We start from the raw sequence: 24190 nt of genomic DNA on the forward strand, positions 1-24190 counted from the left end.
CTCTCCAAAGCCTGTCCATCATCTATAAGGCTCAAGTCAGGAGTGTGATGGCGTACTCCCCACTTGCCTGGATGGCTGCAGCTCCAACAGCACTCAAGGAGATTAACACCATCCAGGAAAAAGCAGTACACTTGATTGGCACTGCATCCACAAGCATCCACTCCCTCACCACCGATACTCAGTAACAGCAGTGTGTACTATCTACAAGATGCACTGCAGAAATTCACCAAATATCCTCAGACAGCACCTTCCAAACCCACAACCACTTCCATCTAGAAGGACAGGGGTAGCATATATATGGGAACACCACCACCTTCAAGTTCCCCTCCAAGCCACTCACCATCCTGACTTGGAAATGCATCGCTGTTCCTTTACTGTTGCTGGATCAAAATCCTGGTATTCCCTCCTGAATGGCATTGTGGGTCAACCCACAGCAGGTGGACTGCAGCAGTTCAAGTAGGCAGCTCACCCACCACCACCATCTCCAGGGCAACTAGGGACAGGCAATAAATGTTGGCCAGCCGGAACGCTCACATCCCACAAAATGGGTCAATTTAACAAGATCTCCAACATTTGCAATTTTTCGTTTTTAATTTGTGTTAAAGCAATGTGTTGCCTGCATATTCAGAATAAAGATCACGTCACTATTTAAAGATAAGCAAGCAAATCCAACCTTTATCTATCTAAAATTTATCCCTCAGCCAACATATCCAGAAAACAACAGATGAGCTGGAAACTTCCCTCATTTACCCTTTATACAACCATATTGTGTCCAAGTTATTTATTGCATCAGCCTTGTAACAATAGTGATCACCCTTCAAATGGACTTTACTGGCCGCAAAGCATGTTATAGCAAGAAAAGCACCACTTAAATGTAGCTATTTCTTTTCTATGTGTATTATCAAACTGCTTTATTTTAAATCTCTGAGCTTTAACCCATTGTGTGCCACTTGGTGGAATATCAGCCATCAATCGTATTCCTGTTCACAATACCACTGCTTTGGCGTCAGCCTGGGCCCATTGACACATGTATCAGATCTAAACTTGAAGACTGGGGTTGAATCTGATTATGCCTGATTATTATGCACCTGGACAATATTGAAGCTTGGCCTGATTAATGCAAGTATGATCACATCTCATAATTCAAGTTACGATGATCTCCAACAAGACAGGCTCGCACCTTTCCCTGATATTCAACAGGATTACCATGTCTGAATTTCCTCCCATTAACATCATAAGGGTTAGCATTGACCAGAAACCTTATAGCCATACAAACGCCTCACCAACAAAAGTCGGCTAGAAACTGGGAATTCTTTGACACTTCCTGAGTCCCAGAACCAAAAGGTTGAAGTCAAGGGCACAATGGAATATTCTCCACTTGGCTGAATGAGTGAGGCCCCTACAAATCTGAAAAAGCTCAACAGGATACAGGACAATACAGTCCTTTGATCAGCACCTGACCCACACCTTTACATAGTCACTCCCTCTGCCACCTGTCCAACAATGTCACCATTTCACTACATAGAATTTTTGGAACAAATATAATGAACATGTCTCCTCATTTTGCACGTCTCTCTTCACTTGTTAACCAACAAATAGGCTGTCATGTTCATTAGAGATCTTGTGCCACGTTTTACTGAATTGTCATGCTGTCATATCGGTCAGCAGAGAGCAAGAATGGCTGAAGCTCAGTTGTACCAGTGTTGACAAGATGCACTGCAGCAATGCACGAAGCTGCCTTCAATCTTTGCCATCTAGAAAGCCACAGGCAGCAGAAGAATGGAAACACCGCTATCTGAAAATTTCCCTTCAAGGCCATCCTGACTTGGAACTGCATTGTATTCCTTCACTTCCGTTATGTAAAAATTTTGAACTCCCTAAATGCAGGCACATTAATCAAATGAAATGCAGTGATTCATGATGGCAATTAAGAATAAGCAATTAACGCTGCCCTTGTCAGCAGTGCTCACTTCCCATGAATGAATGAATAAAAAGCACTAAAACATTAAGATGCAGACAGACAGCACGTTATGTACCCCTTAGTGTTTGCCTACTTCAATGCTAGTTTCCAATTTATTTTGTGCATGTACATTTTAGCAGTATCTAATCTCATTATCTTGCAAATTTATGTTGCAATGCATGTATTCACTAAATATACTAAATATTGCCCGGTGCCTCACAACTAGTGTGGGGAGAAAACAGAAGTGTCTTGACACATCAATGTTAGCTGCCTTGATTATTAAAAATGTTCTAAACTTATTTTAATGCACCGCATGAACATACGTCCACAGTTGTCTCTGGATACACAACAGCAACTTATAGTTACATACTGCCTTTTCAAGCAGTAAAGTAACCAAAAACACACTCCTGAAGCACATTATCAAACAAAATCTAACAGATATTTAGATAGATGACCGAAGGCTTAGTGAAAGAGGTTGGTTTAACAACCATCTTCAAGAAAGTGCAAGTGGCAGAGAAGTTAAAGGGGAAAATTTGAGGGCTAAGGGCCAAGGCTGCTGAAGCCATAGCCCACAATGGTGCTCTGATTAAAGTTGGGGATCTGAAAGAGTGCAGGCACCTCAGGTAGTTGTCGGGCAGAGAAAGATTACAGAGATAAACAGATGAAAATTGAGATTTTGCGAGCCAGGAACTATTTTAGGTCCGCAACCACCGGCGTCATGGATGGATGAAACTTAGGATCTGAGCAGTAGAGTTTTGGATGTGATCAAGTTTCCGGACAATGGTGGGTGGGATGCTGGGCAGAAGAGGATCAGAATGGGTGACGCCAGAGGTAACAGAGGGTTTCAGCAGTGGATGGGCTGAACCAAGGATGGATGAGGCCAAAAGGACACCAAGGCTGTGAGCAGTTTGGTTCAATCTCAGAAAGTTGCTAGGCAGAACTTTGGAGTCAGTGAACCTTTCAGGAATTCAGGCACACTTGAGGCCTTGTTAATTCCTAATTGCTCCTACTATGTGAACCTCTCAATCCTAATTCAACATTTGAATGCTATGACCTCAGCATAAAATCCTCCTACAAATGTCGTGGCTGAGGGGTGACCTTATCGAGGTTTATAAAATCATGAGGGGCATGAATAGGATAAATAGACAAAGTCTCTTCCCTGGGGTGGGGGAGTCCAGAACTAGAGGGCATAGTTTTAGGGTGAGAGGGAAAAGATATAAAAGAGATCTAAGGGGCAACTTTTTCACACAGAGGGTGGTACGTGTATGGAATGAAATGCCAGAGGTAATGGTGGAGGCTGCAATATTTAAAAGGCATCTGGATGGGTATACGAATAGGAAGGGTTTGGAGGTATATGGGCCAGTTGTTGGCAGGTGGGACGAGATTGGGTTGGGATATCTGATTGGCATGGACAAGTTGGACCAAAGGGTCTGTTTCCGTGCTGTACATCTCTATGACTCTATATAATGCATAGTCATGTTTCATCTTTAGGCAGCTGCATATTCCTGTGACATTGAAATTCGCTGCCCAAAGGCACCACAGAGCATCAACAATATGTGAATTGTGAAGTTCGAAGATGCAGCCCACTAGCACCTTATGGAACACATGATGGACTGTAAATGCATCTTTGCTGATGTTGCCCACATACTGAAATCAGGTAAAAACTAAATAAAGTGTCATGATTACAAAATTAATAGTAAAGCTGTTACAGGTTGAACAGAATTTCTCTTCAGTAGAATTATAGACTTAGTTCAAAAATGTTTGTTTTGTTTCTTTAAACATAAGGGGAACAGTGTCCAAGGTTAATTGAAGATGTGGAATATTTAATTAAAAGCAGTGACCTCCTTTCAGCTCAAAATTCACAACTTTCATTGCAGGGTAGATGCCTTTGCAGATGGTTTGGCTCAGGACACATTTTGTTCAGAAACATATCTTCAGTACTCCACCTGGGATGTTATTTAGATATTAGATTCACTACAGTGTGGAAACAGGCCCTTCGGCCCAACAAGTCCACACCGACCCTCCAAACAGCAACCCACCCAGACCCATTCCCCTACATTCACCCCTGACTAATGCACCTAATATTATGGGCAATTTAGCATAGCCAATTCATCTAACCTGTACATCTTTGGTCTGTGGGAGGAAACTCACACAGACACGGGGAGAACATGCAAACTCCACACAGACAGTTGCCCAAGGCAGGAATTGAATCCAGGTCCCTCGCGCTGTGAGACAGCAGTGCTAACCACTGAGCCACCGTGCTGTTAGGGCCTACTGCCTTTAATGGTCTTCAGCAATTTCTTGGAATTTTTTTTTGGAGTGTATCAACTGAAGACTGGCGTCTGGGGACTTGAGGAGGACACCAGCATTATCTTGGCAATTTGTTTAAAGATAGTTGAAAATGTTTCAGACTTAGCACTGATATGCAGGCCTCCTTCTCCTCCTGTTAGCTTAACTATCCACTATGTTTCATGACTGGATGTGGCAGGACTGCAAAGCTTTGATCTGATCTGGTGGTTGGGAATTTGCTATGCTCTATTGTAAGCTCTTTCCACTGTTTAGCATGGCAAGGCTGCACCTCATTTTTAGGCATAGCTTGTGCTGCTCCGAGCATGCTTACTCGCATTCATCATTGAACCGTAGTGTCAGGGATATGCTGAAGTTACAAACTGTGACTGAATATAATTCAGTTGATGTCAATAGTCAGTTTTAGGTATCTACATTTGTGCTAAATTGGTCCCATTTAGCACTGTTGTTTTGCTAAAGTGTACAATGAAGATTATAGAACAAAAAACAAAGAAGAATACAGCACATGAACAGGCCTTTCAGCCCACCTAGACTGTGCAGACATATGATGCCTTTTCTAAACTAAAGATCAATGCGCCAAGAAGATCCTGGCCTCCTTTTCAAGTCGCCAGATGCCAGTCTTCAGCAAATTTAATACAGTTTTAGTTTTATGCTTATCAAGGTGATGAAGTTTAATAATTTCCTTTTTTTAACACATCAGGTAAAAGTTGCTGCAGTTTATCCAACACTGTACCAGTGCAATGTTTCAACTTCTAATTATGGCAGTGTTATTTCCTCAAGTTGTTCACTGAGTTTGGTGAAGCTGTAATAGCAGATGTCACACTCTCTGCTCTTGGAGCAAAGACAGAAGGAAGGGAGCAGCAGATTGTTAGTCTAGAGAAGGTGCAGAGTCACAAGACAGAGCCTGATATACAGCGGCTCACAATGGCTCCAGATTAGAGTACTATACAACACAGTGGTGTACAGTTGCCCTGGGAATGGGTTGCTCTGTGAGTGCTCAATAGTTGCTTCATACACCATGAAGTCTCATGGCATCAGGTCAAACATAGGGAAAGAAACCTCCTGCTGATTACCATCTATTATGAATTAGTGCTCCTCCATGTTAAACACAGGTGTGATGAGGTTTAAAGAGAAATTAATAGATTTTTGATAACCAGTAATGTATAGGGCTATGGGGATCAGGTGGGCATTGAAATGTTCAATCAGTCTGATTGTATTAATGGCAGAGCAGGATCAATGGGTTGAACGGCATATTTATGTTCCTCTGTTCCGAACCAAAGACATCTACATCTGTCACTCCATTATTAAGTATTACAGAAAACACTTGTATTGATATTACATCTTCAACAATATCAAGATCTTTCAACGTGCTTTACGGCCAATTATGCTTAACTTAAAAACTCTCATCTAGTTCTCAAACATATGCACTTACGCTCATCCTCTGCCATCTCTTCATCTCCTGCTTCCTCTGAAGGCTTTGCCTTGTAGTATGTTGTTCGTAAAATAGTTGGCCTTTGGGACTGCTTCTGCTTCTGTTTCCTCTCAAACCGCTTCTTCTCTGTGCGCGATAATGCAGGTGATATGGTGTCTTTATTATTATGTCTTTTCTGGCTAGGCTCTTTGTCATACATTTCAGCTAACAATCGGATGTGCCTCTCCTTTAAACAAATCAGAATTGGAGGCCATTAGGTTGAAGACCCAGTTAAGAGCTTGCAGCAGCATTAACAAATCACACTGCAGATTCAGTCTATAATACTGACTCTAAATTGGTTAGCTCAGCATACCACAAAAAATATGTTTATTCTATGGTTTTGTTAATTTATCATGAATAACAGTTTCACAAGAAGGTCTTTTACAGAGGATAGCATATTTGCCTCGGAGCCAATGTCTCTTGATGCAATTCCCACTCTGGGAGTCATATGTCATAACAGATTGCGAATAATCCATAAATGCATTAATTTACATGTGTATAAAACTGCATGTTGCCTCAGCAACTCAGACTCACTGGCTGAACCACAGCACACCACACCACTTGTGTTGCTGCTGAAAGCTGTCCAAGATCAGACAGTCTGGCATTTCTTTGCCCCAAGTTTTTTTCCTCACTCATCTGATTCTAACAGGGATAAGCTCCTTCAGTCACCTGATACCTCATTCAAATAGCTGATTCATGAGTCATTTAAAAAGAGATACTGTGACAAATTTTCCCATCAGTCACTGATTATCCTCAAGGATAGTTTGACAGATTTGAGTTATCCCAATCAAGGAAACTTAACCATGTGGACAGGTCAAATATCTGCTTGGTTTGGCACTGCAACACGATGCAGTTCACTGATCGATCAAGTAATCCTGTGCTAATTGAAGGCTAAGTTCTCCCATTTACTTACTGGGGAAATGGTGCAAAGTGATGCTAAGGCAGAAGACTCCTTTTCAGGTGTGATACTGGGCAGTAGCCCTGCTTCTAGGTACCTTCAGCCATTGTAAAATGTCTTCTAATATAATTTACTATCGAGATTTAATGACTTGGGGTGGGGAGCAGAGTGTAATGTATCCAAATTTGCTGACCATACAAAAATAGGTGAGAGGACATATTGTGATGAGGACATAAAGAAGCTGCAAGGGGTTACAAATAAAATGAGTGGATAAAAAACCTGGCAGATGGAGTTTAATGTCGGAAAGTGTAAGTTCACACATTTTGGAAAGAAGAATTAAAAGGCAGACTATTATTTAAATGAAGAGACTTGTGCACAGAGGGCTTTGGGTATTCTTGTGCATGAAACACAAGAAATTAGCACGCAGGTGCGGCAAATAATTAAGAATTCAAGTGGAATTTTGGCCTTAATTGCTAGGGGCTTGGAATTTAAAAGTAAATGTAAAATCATCATAGTCCTAGCAGACCATAGGACTGGTCTCTCATTGGAGAGAGGTGACTGGTGGACGTTTATACTAAGCGTCACCATGCGTCAGGTAAGTGGAGAAATTGAGAAGCAAAGTCCTTCAGAATAACCTTACCTGGTGCAGGAATTGTGCCCACACTGTTGCCACTACTCTACATTGCAAACCAGACGTCCAGCCAACTAAGTTCACCAACCCCTCAGTTTAGGAAAGTCTTGCTAAAACTGTACAGGGTGTTATGAGATCACACATACAGTTTTAATCCCCATATTTAAAAAAGAAAACATTGGCTTTGAAGGAATTTCAAAAGCTGATCCCTGGTGTAAAGGGATTGACTTACCAAACAGCTCAGGTCTTTATTATTCATTAGAGTTTTGAAGAATGAAAGGTGATCTTATTGAAACATATAAGATTCTGAGAAGATTTGACAGCAGAGATGGTGAGATCATGTTTCCACTTTGGGATGTCTCGAACAAAAGATCAGTTACAAAGTAAGAGTAAAACTGAGATACAAAAAAATTCTGAAGCCCATCTAACCTACACGATTCCATTTTCATCCATATGTTTATCCAATGATCATTTAAATGCCCTGAAAGTTTGTGAGTCTACTACTGTTGCTGGCGGTGCATTCCATGCCCCTATACTGTCTGAGTAAAGAAACTACCTCTGACATCTGCCCTATATCTATCACCCCTCAATTTAAAGCTCTGTCCCCTCATGCTAGCCATCACCATCCAACGAAAAAGGCTCTCACTGTCCATCCTATCTAACCCTCTGATTATCTTATACATCTCAATTAAGGCACCTTTCAACCTTCTTCTCTTCAATGAAAACAGCCTCAAGTCCCCAGTCTTTCCTCATAAGACCTTCCCTCCATACCAGGCAACATACCTTTTCTGCATTAAACTCCATTTGCCACCTCTCAGCCCAGCTCTGCAGCTTATCTATGTCCCTCTGTAATCTGCAACATCCTTCATCACTATCCACAACTCCACTGACTTTAGTGACATCTGCAAGTATACTAACCCAACCTCCTACGCTTTCATTCAGGTCATTTATAAAATTGACAAACAGCAGTGGCCCCAAAACAGTTCCTTGCGGTACACTGCGAGTAACTGAACTTCACGATGAACATCTCCCATCAACCACCACCCTCTGTCTTTTTTCAGCTAGCCAATTTCTGATCCAAACCGCCAAATCACCCTCAATCCCATGCCTCCGTATTTTCTACAATAGCCTACCATGGGGAACCTTATCAAATGCCTTTCTGAAATCTATATACACAACATCAACCACTTTACTCTCATCCACCTGTTTGGTCACCTTCTTAAACAGCTCAATAAGGTTTGTGAGGCACGACCTACACTTCACAAAACCATGTTGACTATCCCTAATCAACTTATTCCTTTCTAGATGATTATAAATCCTATCTCTTATAACCCTCCAACACTTTACCCACAACCGAAATAAGGCTCACTGGTGTATCTCTGGTTGCCTCTACTCCCCTTCTCGAACAAGGGGACAACATTTACCCTTTTATCCCCACTCTCTGTTTTCTGCCAGATAGCCAAGCTTCTACCCATGCTAGCAACTTGGCTCTTACACTATGGACGATTATCTTCTTCAGCAGGCTCCTGTGTGACACCTTGTCAAAGGCCTTCTTGAAGCCCAGGTAGAAAATACCCATTGGATCTCCTTAGTCTAACATGCTCGTTACTTCCTCAAAAAATTCTAGCAGATTTGTCATACATGACCTCCCCTTAAAGAAACTATGCTGACTTTGCCCTATTTTACCACACATTTCCAAGTATTCAGAGATCTCATCCCTCACAATGGACTTCAAAATCTTATCCATGACTGAGCTTAGGCTAATCAGCCTGTAATTTTCCATCTTTTGCCATACTCCTTTTTAAACTGGATTGTCACGTTAGTCATTTACCTGTCCTCTGGGACCCTCCCTGACTCTACTAATTCCTGAAAGATCACCACTAACGCCTTCACTATCTCTTCAGCTATCTCCTTTAGAATTCTGGGATGACTCATCTGGTCCAGGTGATTTATCCACCTTCAGACCATTCAGGTTTTCCAGCATCTTCTTCTTGGTGATGGCCACCATATCAGCTCTGCCCCATGACACTCTTGAATTTTTGGGCTATTACTCATGTCTTCCACTGTGAAAACCGATGCAAAGTAATTATTCAGTTCCTCAACCATTTCTTTGATGAGTTATAAGTAGATATGATTGCATGGGATTGCAAATTAAGGATTAGATTAACTCTGATTGGAGTAATTAGAATAAGTATAATAAGTGAGGAAATAATGGATTCTCTGAGGATCATTTTCCAATCCTCACTAAATCATCGAATCCCTGCAGTATGGAAACAGGCCATTTGGCACAATAAGCCCACGTCAACCTTCCGAAGAGGACTCACCCAGATCCATTCCCCTACCCTATTACTTTACACTTCCCCTGACTAATGTACCTAAACTACACACCCCTAAATACTATTAGCATGGCCAATTCACCTAACCTGCACATCTTTGGACTGTGGGAGGAAACTGGAGCACCCAGAGGAAACCCACACAGAAATGGGGAGAATGTGCAAACTCCACACAGACAATCACCCAAGGCTGGAACTGAACCTGGATCCCTGGCGCTGTGAGGCAGCAGTGCTAACCACTGAGTCACCATGCTGCCCACAAATGAAGGTGCCCAGCATGGGGTACAGACAATCCTCCAGAAGATTGGAAATCTGAGCACTTAGGGGTGAGGAATATGCCAAATTATTATAGGCTTATCATTCTGACTTAGTGGTGGGAAAATTATTAGAACCAATTCTGAGAGACACTTCGTAGGGCACAGATTCATCAGGAATAGTCAGCATGATTTTGAAAAGAGAAGATTGTGTCTTACTAACTTAATAAAGTTTTTTGAGAAAGTAATAAGGAGTATTAATAAGGTACTCAAATGGATGTTTGAGGCATTTGACAGGTCCCACATGATAACTGGTCGAATGAAAGGGATCCAAAATTGACAAGGATTGAAGGGTAGGGATTGATATATTTTTACAAATGCAGCATGGTTTCTGGTGCTGTTCCACAGACCTTAATGTTGAGACCCTTTCTGTTTGCCATACAGACGAATGACTTAAAATGAAATGTTGGGGGCACGATTAGGAAAATTGCAGATGTCACAAAAGCTAGCCATATAGTTGAATTGAGGAAAATTGCTGTTCACTCCAGAATGATATCAGTTTTTTATGGACATACGAAATTGGAATAGAAGTAGACTTTTCAGCCCTCTCAGCTTGGTCCGCGTATCCATAAGTCAGTCGCTGATCTGTTTGAGTTTTGAATTCTACTTCCATATCTATCACCGATAACCCTTGATTGCTGTTGCCTAACAAAATTATTTAGTTGAATGGACAGAAAAGTGGCACAGAGAAGTGTGAGATATTGGATTTTGGGACCGAAAGCTAAGCAAGGCAAGACAATATTGGAGCATATGTCTCCAAATCCTTGGAAGGTGGTAGGACAGGTAGATAAGGTAGTCAGGAAACAGAATGCTTTCCCTCATTGAACAAGGTACAGAATACAAAAGCAGGGATGCAATCCTGCAATTGTATAAAACACATTAGGCCACAGCTGGTCACCACTTTACAGGAAGGACATAATTTCTCCAGTCTGTTGGAATTCTTTGAGGAAGTAACACATGTTCTAGCTAAAGAGGAATTAGATTTAAGAAGGCACTTGATAAGGTGCCACGTCAAACGTAATTGCAGAAATAAAAGCTCATGGTCTAGGGTCGAAGTTTAGCTGGGTAGCAAGAAGTAGAGATTAGGCATAAACGGGTCTTTCTCAGGTTCACAAGATGTAACAAGTGGTATACCACACGGATCAGTGCTGGGACCTCAACTCTTTACATTTTTATATAAACTACTTAGATGAAGAAACTGAAGGCATGGTTGTCACATTTGCTGTTGGCCCAAATGTATGGAGAAAACCGAGAACAGGATATAAGGAAGCTACAAAAAAGATAGATAGTTTGAGTGACTGAGCAAGGATATTGCAGATGAGTATAATGTGGGAAAATGTGGAATTATCCATTTTGATAGGAAGAATTGTTTTAAGAAGTAAGAGCCGATTTTTCTTTCTCTCCAAGGGTTCTGCATCCTTGCAATCTCAAAGATTGATGGGTGAGGATTGTTTTCCTTAGAACAGAGGAAGCTGGGGGCTGACTTAATTAAAGTGTACAAAATTATGAAGGGCCTTCTTGGAGTAATCGGAAAGGCCTGATTCCTCTAGCAGAGGAGTCAATTTACCAAGGGGAACAGATTAAATTGATTAGACATTGAATTAGAGGCAATATGAGGAATAAACCTTTTCCATCTAGAAACAGGTGGGTTTAAGGAATTTGTTGCCCAGTTTGGTTGAAGCAAAAAATCTTTATTCACTTGAAAGCTTCCTGAACCTGCACCAAATTGCAAGGCCACGGACAAGTGCTGGAAGGTGGGATTAAAATGGGCAGCTCAATTTCTTTTAGGTGATGCAGACAAGGTGGGCTGAATGGTCTTTTTCTGTGCCTTTTCAATGGTTCTGTCTAATTGGATGTTGTGCACAGGAAAGGTATCACTGAAACTGAAAGGAAGAATATACAAAACACTGGTGAAACTGCCCTTAATACATAGCACAGCAACCAATTCAACAAGAGAGGAACAACAACTGACTAGTATTGGAGTGCAGGTATTGAGATGGATGTGTAGAGTGACAAGAAAAGACAAAATTGGGGACTAGTACATAGGATGTCAGTGAGGATTTCAGTGACATTGAAAGAAGTGGTGAAATTGTAAGGTCTTGTAGTAAGGAGACAGATGGAGCCGGGAAGAAGGAGAACAAAAAGTCTTAAGTCTAGATGGAAGGATGTGGTGGTGAGAAACTTAAACACAGAAGGTTGGGAGATGACTCAGTGAGGCTTAGGAGAAACTGAGGAAAAGTAATTTACCACCACTGCGGTACTCCAAGTAAAAATGGGAGTCGCTGAAAGCAGAAGTAGGTACAGTAACCTAGTGATTGTGGTACTGGACTAGCAGCCTGGTGGTTCCAAGTTCAAATCCCACCTTGGCAAGAGAAGAAGCTGAACTCCATAAATCTGGCTATTTGCAATCGCAGCCTAAAATTATCAGTGTTTTGTTATATAGATCACTCACATTTTTCAAGAAGGGGAAGCTGCCAACTCTACTTGACAAGAAGCACAGAAATTTAATCTCACACCATATGGTTGAGTCTTCATGCTCACAGAGTAGCTATAGTTAGGCAATAAAGTGTTTGCTTTAAAGTTTATACTGTTACCTGGAGACTGGGGAGCCAAATAATCCCCAGGCCTCACTTAATGGCCATAACAGAGAATGAATGGAAGAAAAGGTTGGACATTTGAACCCTGAAATACAGCAAAGCAAAAGGATGCATTCCCAACCTGTTCAAGAGTTTCCTTTAAACATCTTTCCCATAGGCTGGAAATTAGGCTGTTAGTCTCTTAAACCTACTCCAGTTGGAATGTCATGACAAATAACTGCCTTACCTAGTCACTTAACACTTAATATGGACCATTTTACTCTTTGTGAGTTTCAGCTGCAATATTTCTTGCCCCTTCCACGAAAATTTATTGTGTCCTTCACTCCTTTGCCTTGCAGTTTATCACTACCATATTTCTTCCCATTGTTGGTTTTATCTTCCATTTTAGCAGAAGAGGGCTAAATTTTCACCTCAGAGGCAAGAAATGGGAGTTGGGGCTGTTAATGGATCCCAAATGTGGCCACAAAGAAACAGCCACTACTCAGATGTGGCAGACGAAGTTTAATTTAGATAAATATGAGGTGCTGCATTTTGGCAAGGCAAATCAGAGCAGGACTTTTCACTTAATGGTAAGATCCTGGGGACCGTTGTTGAACAAAGTGACCTTGGAGTGCAGGTTCATAGTTCCTTGAAAGTGGAGTCGCAGGTAGATAGGATAGTGAAGAAGGCTCTGGATATATGTTTGCTCGCGGAGCTGGAAGGTTCGTTTTCAGACATTTCATCACCAATCATCATCAGTGAGCCTCCAGTAAAGCACTGCTGTTGGAGACCCGCTTTCTATTTACATGTTTAGGAGTGAAGAAGGCGTTTGGTATGTTTTCCTTTATTGGATAGAGCATTAAGAGTAGGAGTTGGGAGGTCATGTTGCCGCCGTACAGGACATTGATTAGGCCACTTTTGGAATACTGTGTGCAATTCTGGTCTCCCTCCTATTGTAAAGATGTTGTGAAACATGAAGGGTTCAGAAAAGATTTACAAGGATGCTGGCAGGGTTGGAGAGTTTGAGCGACAGGGTGAAGCTGAATAGGCTGAATCTGTTTTTCCTGAAGCATGGAGGCTGAGGGGTGACCTTATAGAGGTTTATAAAATCATGAGGGGCATGGTTAGGGTAAATAGACAAGGTATTTTCCATGGGATGGGGAGTCCAGAACTAGAGGGTAAAGCTTTAGGGTTAGAGGGGAAAAATTTAAAAGGAACCTAAGGGGCAACCTTTTCACATAGAGGCTGGTGAGCTGCCAGAGGAATTGGTGGAGGCTGGTACAATTACAACATTTAAAAGGCATCTGGATGGATATATGAATAGGAAGAGTTTAGAGGGATCTGGGCCAAGTGCTGGCAAATGGGACTAGATTAGATTAGGATAGCTGGTCGGCATGGATGAATTGGACCGAAGGGTCTACTTCCGTGCTGTACATCTCTACTACTCTATGAGTGGGGAATGCCCTTAATTGTCATTGGACACTGTTTTCTTGTCCAATTCAGGGTAGTGGGTGGGAGAACCAGTAGGTTGCGAGAAGCAGTATTATCTCAATTTCTGACATTGGCAGGGTGTGAAGCCTCTGTCTTTAATGATCAACCTGTCAAATTAAGAATTAAAGACTCTAAGACCTCTAGAACCCAACTAAAAATAGCTCAAGGTGATCTATTGACTGGCTGTTGAGGATCCTTCCTAAGCTGAAACAAATTTGAGCAATCTCTATTCTGTTCCGTGTGGGTGTTGAGCCCACAACATGAAACTCTGCCTGCTCAGGCTAGCTTAGAAAATGAAAACCTGGAAATTGATGAAGCAAGTCAGAGGTGCTTTTCCAAAGATTGAAGCTCAGATTTGAGATGACATCATGGAAGCTTTATATTTGTGTGGACTACAAGTGACCAAAGCTCCTTTTATATGGAAACTTTGAGTTATATTTGGAGGATATTGGCAACCCCCCCTTTTTAACTCCCTGTGCTTTCCAAAACTCTCTGATCCAGCACCAAAATCACAGATTCAACAAAGATTTATGGGAGTTATTTATAGGTCACCAAACATTAGTGTTAATGTAGGGCACATTATGAATCAAAATATTAGAGATGCATGGAAGAAAGATCAGGTGTATTTCATCTACATCTTGACTTGGTCAACTGAAGCAGCACTAATTCTATGAAGGACTTTTTCCTGATGATATTTTACATGGCATGTTAAGAATCCAACTAGAGACCATGCTAGTTTAGATCTAGTATTGGAGGAGAAAGTGAGGACTGCAGATGCTGGAGATCAGAGCTGAAAATGTGTTGCTGGAAAAGCGCAGCAGGTCAGGCAGCATCCAAGGAACAGGAGAATCGACGTTTCGGGCATAAACCCTTCTTCAGGAATGTAGTATTGTGCAATTAACAAGAGCTACTTAGTAATATAGTTGTAAAGAAGCCTTTTGGAGAAAGTGACTATAATTTGAAAAGAAAATTGCATAAAATTTGAAAGTAATGTTGTTCAACCTGAAATGACGGTCTTTCATCTAAATGACTGGAAACTCCAAAATTGTTTGCTTGAGGAACTCCGGCTGGAGTTGATAAGCTGGAGTCTGAGCCTCAAATCCAATGACACATCAGGGAGTGGGAAAGTTACCTGAAAGCTGTGTTTCAGGAGGCAGTCACAACCCTCAAATTAACTCCCCCAAATTCAGTCATTGGTTAGGGGTAGGAGGGTGTGATTAAGAGCGAGGCAGGTAGAAGGATCCAGGAACCTCAGCCCTTGAGCTTGCCTAACAGGTTTGAGATTCTTGCTCTCTGTGTGGATGAGAATGGGACTGTAGGGAGGATGAGCAAACTGAACATTGCACTGTGGTACTCAAGATGGAGGTGAAAAGATAAATGTGGTTGTAACTGGGGATAGTATAGTCAGGCGAATAGACACTGTTCTCTGTGGTCAGCATCAAGAGTCCCAAAAGCTGTGTTGTCTGCCTGGTGCTCAGGTTCAGAATATTTCATCTGGGCTGCAGAGGAACTTGGGGTGTAAGGGGAAAGATCCAGTTATCATGCTCCGTGGAGGTACTAATGATACAGAGAGGAAGAGAAAACACGTTCTGTTGAGGGAATGAGCAGCTAGGGGCTAAATTAAAAAACAGAATTGAAAAAGTAATAATCTCCATATTACTCCCTGAGCCATAAGCTAACTGGTACAGGATCAACAAGAATAAAGGGGTAAATGTGTGGCTCAAAGACTGGTGTGGGAGAAACAGGTTCAAATTCATGGGTCATTGTAGATACGACTTTTAAGCTAAATAGTGGTGCATTGAGTTTGGTTGCATGAAACGTTATTGAAAAATTAAAGTGATGACAGATTTATGGGAGGTTATTAAAGTTTCCAGAGCAAGTAATAGGACAAAGCGTAATGAAAAGATTAGGAATCTAATTTCAGGCACAGTAGATAAGGGGACCACTATGAGAAGGGGGGCAGTCAATGCAAACCTGAGGGTGTTGTACTTAAATACACACGGAATACAAAACAAGGTGAATGAGCTTCTAGCGCAGATTGAAATTGGCAGATACGATGTGGGAATGACAGGGATGTGACTCCAAGGGGATCAGGGTTGGGAACTAAATATCCAAGGATATGCATTCTATCAAAAAGACAGGCAGAGGGGACCGGGTTGCCTTGTTAGCACAACATCAAATCAACAGTGGTATTGAGAAGACTGAATAGAGTAGATGTGGCGATTTTTTCACAAGTAGAAGAAACTCAGACCCAAGGGCACAGCTTCAGGGTAAAGGCACAAGCCTTTAGAACTGTGATGAGGAGGAATTTATTCAGCCAGAAGATGGTGAATCTGTGGAACTCATTGCCACAGAAGGCTGTGGAGGCTAAGTCACTGAGTGCATGTAGGGGACAGAGATGAATAGGTTTTTCATTAGCGAGAGCGAAGGTAGAAATGGGGTTAAGAAACATATCAGCCATGAACCAATGGTAGAACAGACTTGATGGCAGAATGGCCTAATGCTGCTCTTATATCTTATGGTCAAAGTTATGAGGGAAAAATAGATTGTGATAGATTGGAAATTACATTAAGGGTATGAGAATAGACAGGTGATTGCTAGCATTTAAGAAATTAATAAATGTTTAAAAACAAATTTACATTCCATTAATGCATAAAACCCTATCAGGAAACATGATCCAATAATGGCAAATGAGAATTAATGATTATACAAGGTCAAAGGAAAAGGTTGCCAAAAAAAGTAGTAAGCCTGAGGATTGGGAGTCTTTATAATTCAGCAAAGGAGGCCAATAAAACCTGTAAAAGAACAGAAAATTAGAACTGAAAGCAAATATAAAATGGACTTTGGAGGTGGAATGCTCTAACTTGGGGAGTTGTGCAAGCCCAGTCATTAAGAATATATGAGACAGAGGTGGATAGATTTATAGATATTGAGGATATTTTAAAATATAGCATTGATCTAGCAGACCAGCTAGGATCTAGCTGAATAGTGGATCAGGCTTAAGGGCCATTGGTCCCTTAGCCCTATTTTCTATATTCCAACAAAACATTTCTGTCTCCAGGATAGTGGAGCTGAATTAAAACATGGAGAAGCAGAATACAAGGGTGCTGTCATCTAAGCGAAATAAACCCAAACATAAACCTGCCTTAGACCTTTGGCACATGCTCCAATATTAACTATCCCCAATGCTGGTAAGCACAAAACCTCAAGGTCATTTTTTTGTTTCAAGTTTGGAGATTTTACCCATACCTGAATGAATCACATGCCAATCCTGTCATGTTGGAGTGGGAGTTGAGAAGAGTGTTTAGAGACAAGACCCTAAACCTAGAACAGTCAAATGATTTTGTTGTTGTTGTTTTCCTGCTTGGATCCCTATCTCCTTCAGTTGCTCTTCAAACTGACAAAAGATATATAAATGTGACTGAGCTGTCAAAATGCTGTTATTTACCCACTTGCTTGATATCTTACCTCAGACTGTGTGTAGGTGGCTGCAGCATCTCTCTGCAGGAAGTTTGTGCTCATGTCGATCGTTTCTTCCTTTGTGTTTCTGTGAGGAGTAGTGCAGTTTTCCTTCTTCTCCATCTTATTCTGAACCTCATTGATATAACCAGTGATTGGCACATCCTCCGTGGAAGTTTTCATAGGATATACCTGAAGAGAAGGGGAGATCAGTTAGCTGCCCTGTTCTGTCAGCCAGTCGGTCTTCCCTCATTTATCTGTTTTTGGTTGGTCCTTTCTTCTGCTTCTCAAGTTTATTTCTGTAACTCAGCAGCAATCTACATGTGGCTTGAAAGCACCTTTATAATAGAAAATAACCAATGTCACATTAACAACAAGCAGGTGTGGACCAGCTGAAGTTTTACACAAATCTAGCAGATTTTATTGATTACAGTTTTACTGCCTCCCAGGATGAGCTCCTGATTTGAATTTTTGTCTTGTACTTCAATCACTAAATTAGTATACCTCATATGCTGCATATTGATTCATAGACCACAAATACCACTAATTACACAGTGTCTGTGAAATTTACAATATCATAAAGGTGATGGGGAGCTATTTGCTACATCTTAAGCCTTAAAAGTAGTTTTGGGAACCAACCATAATGTTACTAAATAATTTACTGTTTCAACAACAATTTCACTGACAATTGGTTCACTGAACTTAATAAAGAGAGGGCAAGTTTGTAGAGATTTCTGACTTGATAGTCTGAAAGAGTTTTATGAGCATGGCTAACTGCTTAGAACTATTGTTCAGCATGCTTGTGATATTGCATTCCTTTGTGTGGGTAATTATGGTTTTATCTTATTTGGAGAATATACCAGTGTCCATGAGACTTTATTGTTCATGGCATCTTCTTAAAGCTCTTGTCACACTATAAATACAACCAGCATCATCTTTTCACACCTCCTTTTCTACATCTGTTCTGTTGCTGTGTATTATGAGAACCATCTGAATAAGTACCCAGTTATTGTTGATAGATTTTGGATGCAATTGATTCATTTTATATACTTTCCCTGGGTAGAACGGTGGCTCAGTGGTTAGCACTGTTGCCTCACAGTGCCAGGGACCCAGGTTTGATTCCAGCCTTGGACGACAATCTGTGTGGAGTTTGCACATTCTCTGTGTCTGCGTGGGTTTCCTCCAGGTGATCCAGTTTCCTCCCACAATCCAAAGATGTGCAGGTGAGGTGAATTGCCCATGCTAAATTACCCATAGTGTTCAGGGATGTGTAGGTTAGGTGTATTAGTCAGGGATAAATGTAGAGTAATAGGGGAATGGGCCTGGGTGGGATACTGTCTGGAGGGTTGGTGTGGACTCGCTGGGCCTAAGGGCCTGTTTCTACGCTGTAGAGGTTCTATGAGACTATTAAAAAAATCACATTGGGGTAGACAAGTATCTTACAAATTGACATTAAAAAAAATCAAGGTATTATTTGACGACAGGAGAATTCTTCTCATTCCCAGTTAATATTTAACTCTCAATCAACATCACTTGAACAAATCAGCTGAATTCTATCTCATTGCTGTTCATAACTTGTGTGCATGAATCAATTGCTGTTTCCTACATTACAATCCAAATTAACTGGTAACAATTAACTTTTACAACTTCCTAAGATCATTGGAAGTGTGACATAAATGCAAGTCTGTCAGTTCTTTCTTCCCTAATTTAAGATTCTTTCATCAATGAAGCAACAACACTATACAGCCTTTTTCAAATTACGCAGCCCGTAGAATTCAACACTATACAGCCTTTTCCAAATTAGTTAACCCCAAGACTAGTAATTGAAGAAACAAAATCACAAAAGTTGAAACCAGAGCCACATTTGGACAGTGGGTACAATTTGGAGACTCCATGGATTAAATCAAAACTATAAGGGGGTTTGTACAAAGTTAGGCAGCAAGATGTACAAAATTTACACATCTTCATTTCAAGGTTATTACCTAGGCTGAAACCTTCTACCTTTCTGCCTTTTAAAATTTTCTTCAACCTACTTTTTGTGCCCTAATGTATTCTTTGATAATTTGATGTCAAATTTTGTTTTATAATGCTCTTGTGAAGTTTGTTTTTACCGGAATGGCGCAATGTTCAATATTCATAAACACCACACTTAAAAGTTAACAAGAGCAGTTGTTGGTCAGACCCAATCTACACATTCTGGATCAATGGTGCTGGAAGAGCACAGCAGTTCATCAAGGCTTTTGCCCGACACGTCGATTTTGCTGAAGCTGCTCGGATGCTGCCTGAACTGCTGTGCTCTTCCAGCACCATTGATCCAGAATCTGGTTTCCAGCATCTGCAGTCATTGTTTTTACCAATCTACACATTGACTGCTGTGAGTATACAGCGCAACAGGAACCAATAATTGATCTTAATTGGGATCAACTACCAATCTCATTAAGGGAGGACAACTTTGGTGGGAAATGGAAACTTTATTTTGGTGCATTGGGGGAGAAGAAGTTTTTCTGATGCCACTTACTAAAAGTCAATTCAACAAAGCACTATTCCTTGAATAAGCATTGTGCTGCAGGGCGTGGTATTTTTCCATAAAGTAACTCCCAAGCTTCAAAGCAAGGATCCTCCTTAGAATGCTACTTGAGCATTGAATCAACTTATCATATTATTTCACAGAATCATAAAAATTTCAACACCGATAAAGCCTTAAGATTCTTTCATCAATGAAGCAACAGCACGATAAGCAGCATTTTCTAAATCACTCAGCCCATAGAATTCAAATTGGACAAAGACTAGTAATTGAAGAAACAAAATCACAAAAATTGTCCATCAACAGTCCCTTCATTACTATGTTAGTTCCACATCAGTTTTCTAATCACAATACCCATACTCCAGAATACTGTTCCTCTTCAAGTGCTCCTCTAATTTTCTCAGCCACTTGCTGTTATCTTTTGCAAGATAACACTTGATTTAATCTTCCCTTTTAGGCTTATAGTTTTAGTTTATATAAAATGTACAGCATAGCATCAGGCCCAACCATCCTTGTCTGTCTTTATGCTGCACTTGAACCTCCTTCCTCATCTAGCTCTACTGGCAGAACCCTTTTATGCTTTCTTTATATATACTTATCAAACTTTCTCCTAAATCCTTCTGGACAACTCAATCTAACAACTCACCATGTAACCACTCCATATTTCTAGCACTCCAGGTAAATTTCCTGTTTAATTTCTGAATGACTACTTTATGTTGATGATCCCTAGTTTTGTTTCTTTCAACCTTGTTTCAAAATGGCAATGCCCACTTAACCTGGACCTAGTAAATTACAATCCTTTCTTGTCAACACCATGTATCAGTGCCCATCTGCGCAATTACACTATTTGTACTTAATGGTCATTACCCAGATCCAAATAAATGGGTAGTTCGTGAATAGAAGCAAAACCTGTTCAAAAACCACTTTCAGACAGAGTTGCCAGAAACGTTCATCTGGTCATGGTTTAAGCAAAAGTGATCCCATCTGTCAGCAAGTTCACTTATTCTCCAACTGCATGTGTGTCTAGTGTGATAGATACTTTTTGGAATTAAGCTCACTTGCCTCTTTAATCATGCTGTACCAATTGGAATGTCTTGCAGGTCAAGCAGTAGGAGCTTGTTGCAGCTGCCATTTCAAACAGGATGGAAGTAGCTAGTGTTTGTTGGCAACTCCATGTGCAGACCCTATTTGATAGGGATAAGAAGTATTATTCTTCCCCATGTGCACTGACATGGTTCAGCTGTCACGCCACAGTGATAAGGGGATGAAGCTCTGAATGACCATGTTCTCACATTAACTTTTATTACATTTTAAGGCTTGAGCAGTTTTTAACATTTTAATGATTTGGTAGAAGCAGGTTTTTCAGTGGACTTCTTGTTACTTCTGAGGATTGATTAATGGTTAGTTTAATTTCACAATTCTTTATGACTCCAATGACTACTCTTTTTAGCCTGAAATAGATATGACACAGTTAGAAAGCTGCATAGTCAATAGTTACATGAATGTTTAAACAACATAAGGGATTTACCCTTCACCACAGGCATAGGAATGCCCTGATTACTTCAAGCAAATGGCTACATTTTGCATTATTGAGTGTGGGCTCGTTTGTGGAAACAGCCGTTTGCATGAGGTACAAGAAATGCTTGCAGGGAGACTGAACTGTTGGACAGATGTCCACTTGTAAATATCTTAAACATAAATCTAGCAATGGATGTGAAGCTTGATAACTTCCTTATAATTTTGACAAGTTTTGCGCTTTGGTTAACAACATGATTACCTGTACTGCATCCTTTCCATTTAAAGATAAAGTATGCGCATTTAAAAAGATTTTCAAAAACTATTTTAAGCAGCTTAATTAGTTTGAAGTTCAGTACTTTAATTGAATGTTTTTGCTGTTTCCTTTATTAGGTATTTTGTGCAGTTTTATTATGTTGGTGCTTGTGAATGTGTAAATGAATGTCAATGTGAATCTCAACACGTTGCAAAATTAGTAGAATTAGTAGTACTGTACCAAAGTGACACCCAAAATATAACATCGCAAATGTGAGGGGAAATGTGTGTTTTAAGAAAGACTGTTATACATTGGATAAAATATTGTTTGTTACTTAGAACATAGAACTGTACAGCCCTCGAAACCACAATGTTATGCCAACATGATGCTAAGTTAAACTAAGTTTGTGGGCGGCACAGTGGCACAGTGGTTAGCACTGCTGCCTCACAGCGCCAGAGACCCGGGTTCAATTCCCGACTCAGGCGACTGACTGTGTGGAGTTTGCACATTCTCCACACAGTCAGTCGCCTGAGTCGTGTCTGCGTGGGTTTCCTCCGGGTACTCCGGGTACTCCCACAGTCCAAAGATGTGCAGGTCAGGTGAATTGGCCATGCTAAATTGCCCGTAGTGTTAGGAAAAGGCGTAAATGTAGGGGAATGGGTGGGTTGCGCTTCGGCGGGTCGGTGTGGACTTGTTGGGCCGAAGGGCCTGTTTCCACACTGTAAGTAATCTAATCTAATCCCTTTTGCCTGCCCTTGGTCCATATCCCTCCATTCCTTGCATATTCACGTGCTTATCTAAAAGCCCCTTAAATGCCCCAATTGTATCTGCCTTCACCACCACCACTAGCAGCAAGTTCCAGATTCCTACCAATCTCTGTGTAAAAAAACTTACCCCTCACATTCCTTTGAACTTTCCCTTCTCACCTTAAATGCATGCCCCTTAGTTTTAGACATTTCAACTCTGGGGAAAAGATGCATACTCTATCTATGCATCTCTTCTATTAAGTCTCCCCCAAGCCTCCACTACTCCAGAGAAAAGAACCCAAGAAACCAAGTTTTTCTAGTTTCTCCTTATAGCTCAAACCTAATCCAGGCAGCATCCTGGTAAACCTCTTCTGCACCTTCTCAAAAGCTCCACATCCTTCCTGTAATGTGGCGACCAGAATTGAATACAATAACTAAAGTCTTATAGAGCTTGTTGTTACAACAACTTGTGTTTACACAATATAATCCCTTTAACATAATAAAATGCCCCAAAGATCTTCATTAGAATGTTACAAAACAAAATATGACTGAATTAGGTAGAGAGGTATTACAGCAGATGACCGAAAGCTTGGTTAAAGAAATTGGTTCTAAGGCATGTCATAAGAGGCCAGAGTTAGAAGAACACATGTTATGGGAGGGTTATGAAGCAGAAGAAGATTGCAGAGATAGATCATAAGGAATAGAGTAACTGAATGCTATTTGGTACATCAAGCTTGCTCTACTATTCAATAATATCACGGCTGAACTGATTGTGACCTTAACTTCACATCCCTGCCTGCCCCCATTACCTTTGATTCCTTTGTAAATCAGAAATCTGTCTCAGATATTCAATGACATGATCTTTACTTCTGTCTATAGAAAGGAATTCCAAACACCAATGATCCTCTGAAAGAAGGAATTTCTCCTCATCTCTATTTTAAACGGGAGACCCTTTTGTTTTCAGACTGACCCTCAATCTAGATTCTTCCATGAGAAGAAACATCTTACCACCACCAACCCTGTAAAGCCCCCTCAGAATATTTTACATTTTAATAAATTCAAAACTCCATATAATATTTGCCCACTCCGATCATAGCACCATCTAGGCGAAAGTGAGTACTACAGATGCTGGAAATTAGAGTCAAGATTAGAGTGGTGCTGGAAAAGCACAGCAGGTCAAGCAGCATCCAAGGAGCAGGAAAATCGACGTTTCAGGTAAAAGCCCTTCATCAGGAATGAGAATCATATCACAATCTGTTCATTCCAAAAATCAGCCAAGTGAACATTCTCTGAACTGTTTCCAATAAAAGTATAGCCTTCCGTAAGTCAGGAGACCAAAATTGCGCACAGTACTTACACCATGTGTGGTCTTACCAATGCCCTCTCTACTGTTTATATTCTATTAACCTTCCAATAAAGTATTCCACCTGCCTTTTAATTACATTAAACATTGTTTTAACCAACACCTTCGGAACCAACACTAAACCGCGAAAAAATTATATACCTGTAGTTGACTGTATTTTACTAAAGCTTATTGTATTATTCTGTCTAGTTTTAAATTTATACCTCAACGTAAATATTTGTTCATTCGAATGGCCACATGAAATATCAACAGTTGACTCAATTCTGAGTCAATTTCTCCTCAAATACTGCACTCTACCGCGATGTCCAAGTAGTCAGTTGACGGTATCAGTGAGAGGGCTCTCTGC

The 24190-nt window shown here is 40.7% G+C and overlaps 1 protein-coding gene and 1 long non-coding RNA gene across 7 annotated transcripts in view; one reads left to right on the forward strand and one right to left on the reverse strand.

Annotated features, from left to right (window-relative positions):
- Positions 1–24190, reverse strand: part of LOC122554640 (olfactomedin-like protein 2B) — an 81965-nt gene that overhangs the window by 35428 nt on the left and 22347 nt on the right. For all 4 annotated transcript variants that reach the window (XM_043699980.2, XM_087990909.1, XM_043699978.2 and 1 more), the window contains 2 exons: positions 17450–17632; positions 5700–5925 (listed from right to left, as the gene is read on the reverse strand). In XM_043699980.2, the coding sequence (XP_043555915.2) occupies positions 5700–5925; positions 17450–17632 (409 nt within the window). The remainder of the gene's footprint in view (positions 1–5699; positions 5926–17449; positions 17633–24190) is intronic.
- LOC122554641 (uncharacterized) overlaps positions 1–24190 on the forward strand; it is a 111973-nt gene that overhangs the window by 25115 nt on the left and 62668 nt on the right. For 2 of the 3 annotated variants that reach the window (XR_015758205.1, XR_006313048.2), the window contains 2 exons: positions 3452–3617; positions 21065–23174. This is a non-coding gene — a long non-coding RNA (uncharacterized LOC122554641). Of the gene's footprint in view, positions 1–3451; positions 3618–21064; positions 23175–24190 lie in introns of those variants that run through there. The other variant, XR_015758207.1, reaches the window with a different exon arrangement.

Source organism: Chiloscyllium plagiosum, unplaced genomic scaffold (genome assembly GCF_037043375.1).
Source record: "Chiloscyllium plagiosum isolate Xiang-an unplaced genomic scaffold, Cpla_swu_hap1 HiC_scaffold_9, whole genome shotgun sequence".
NCBI lineage: Eukaryota > Metazoa > Chordata > Chondrichthyes > Orectolobiformes > Hemiscylliidae > Chiloscyllium > Chiloscyllium plagiosum.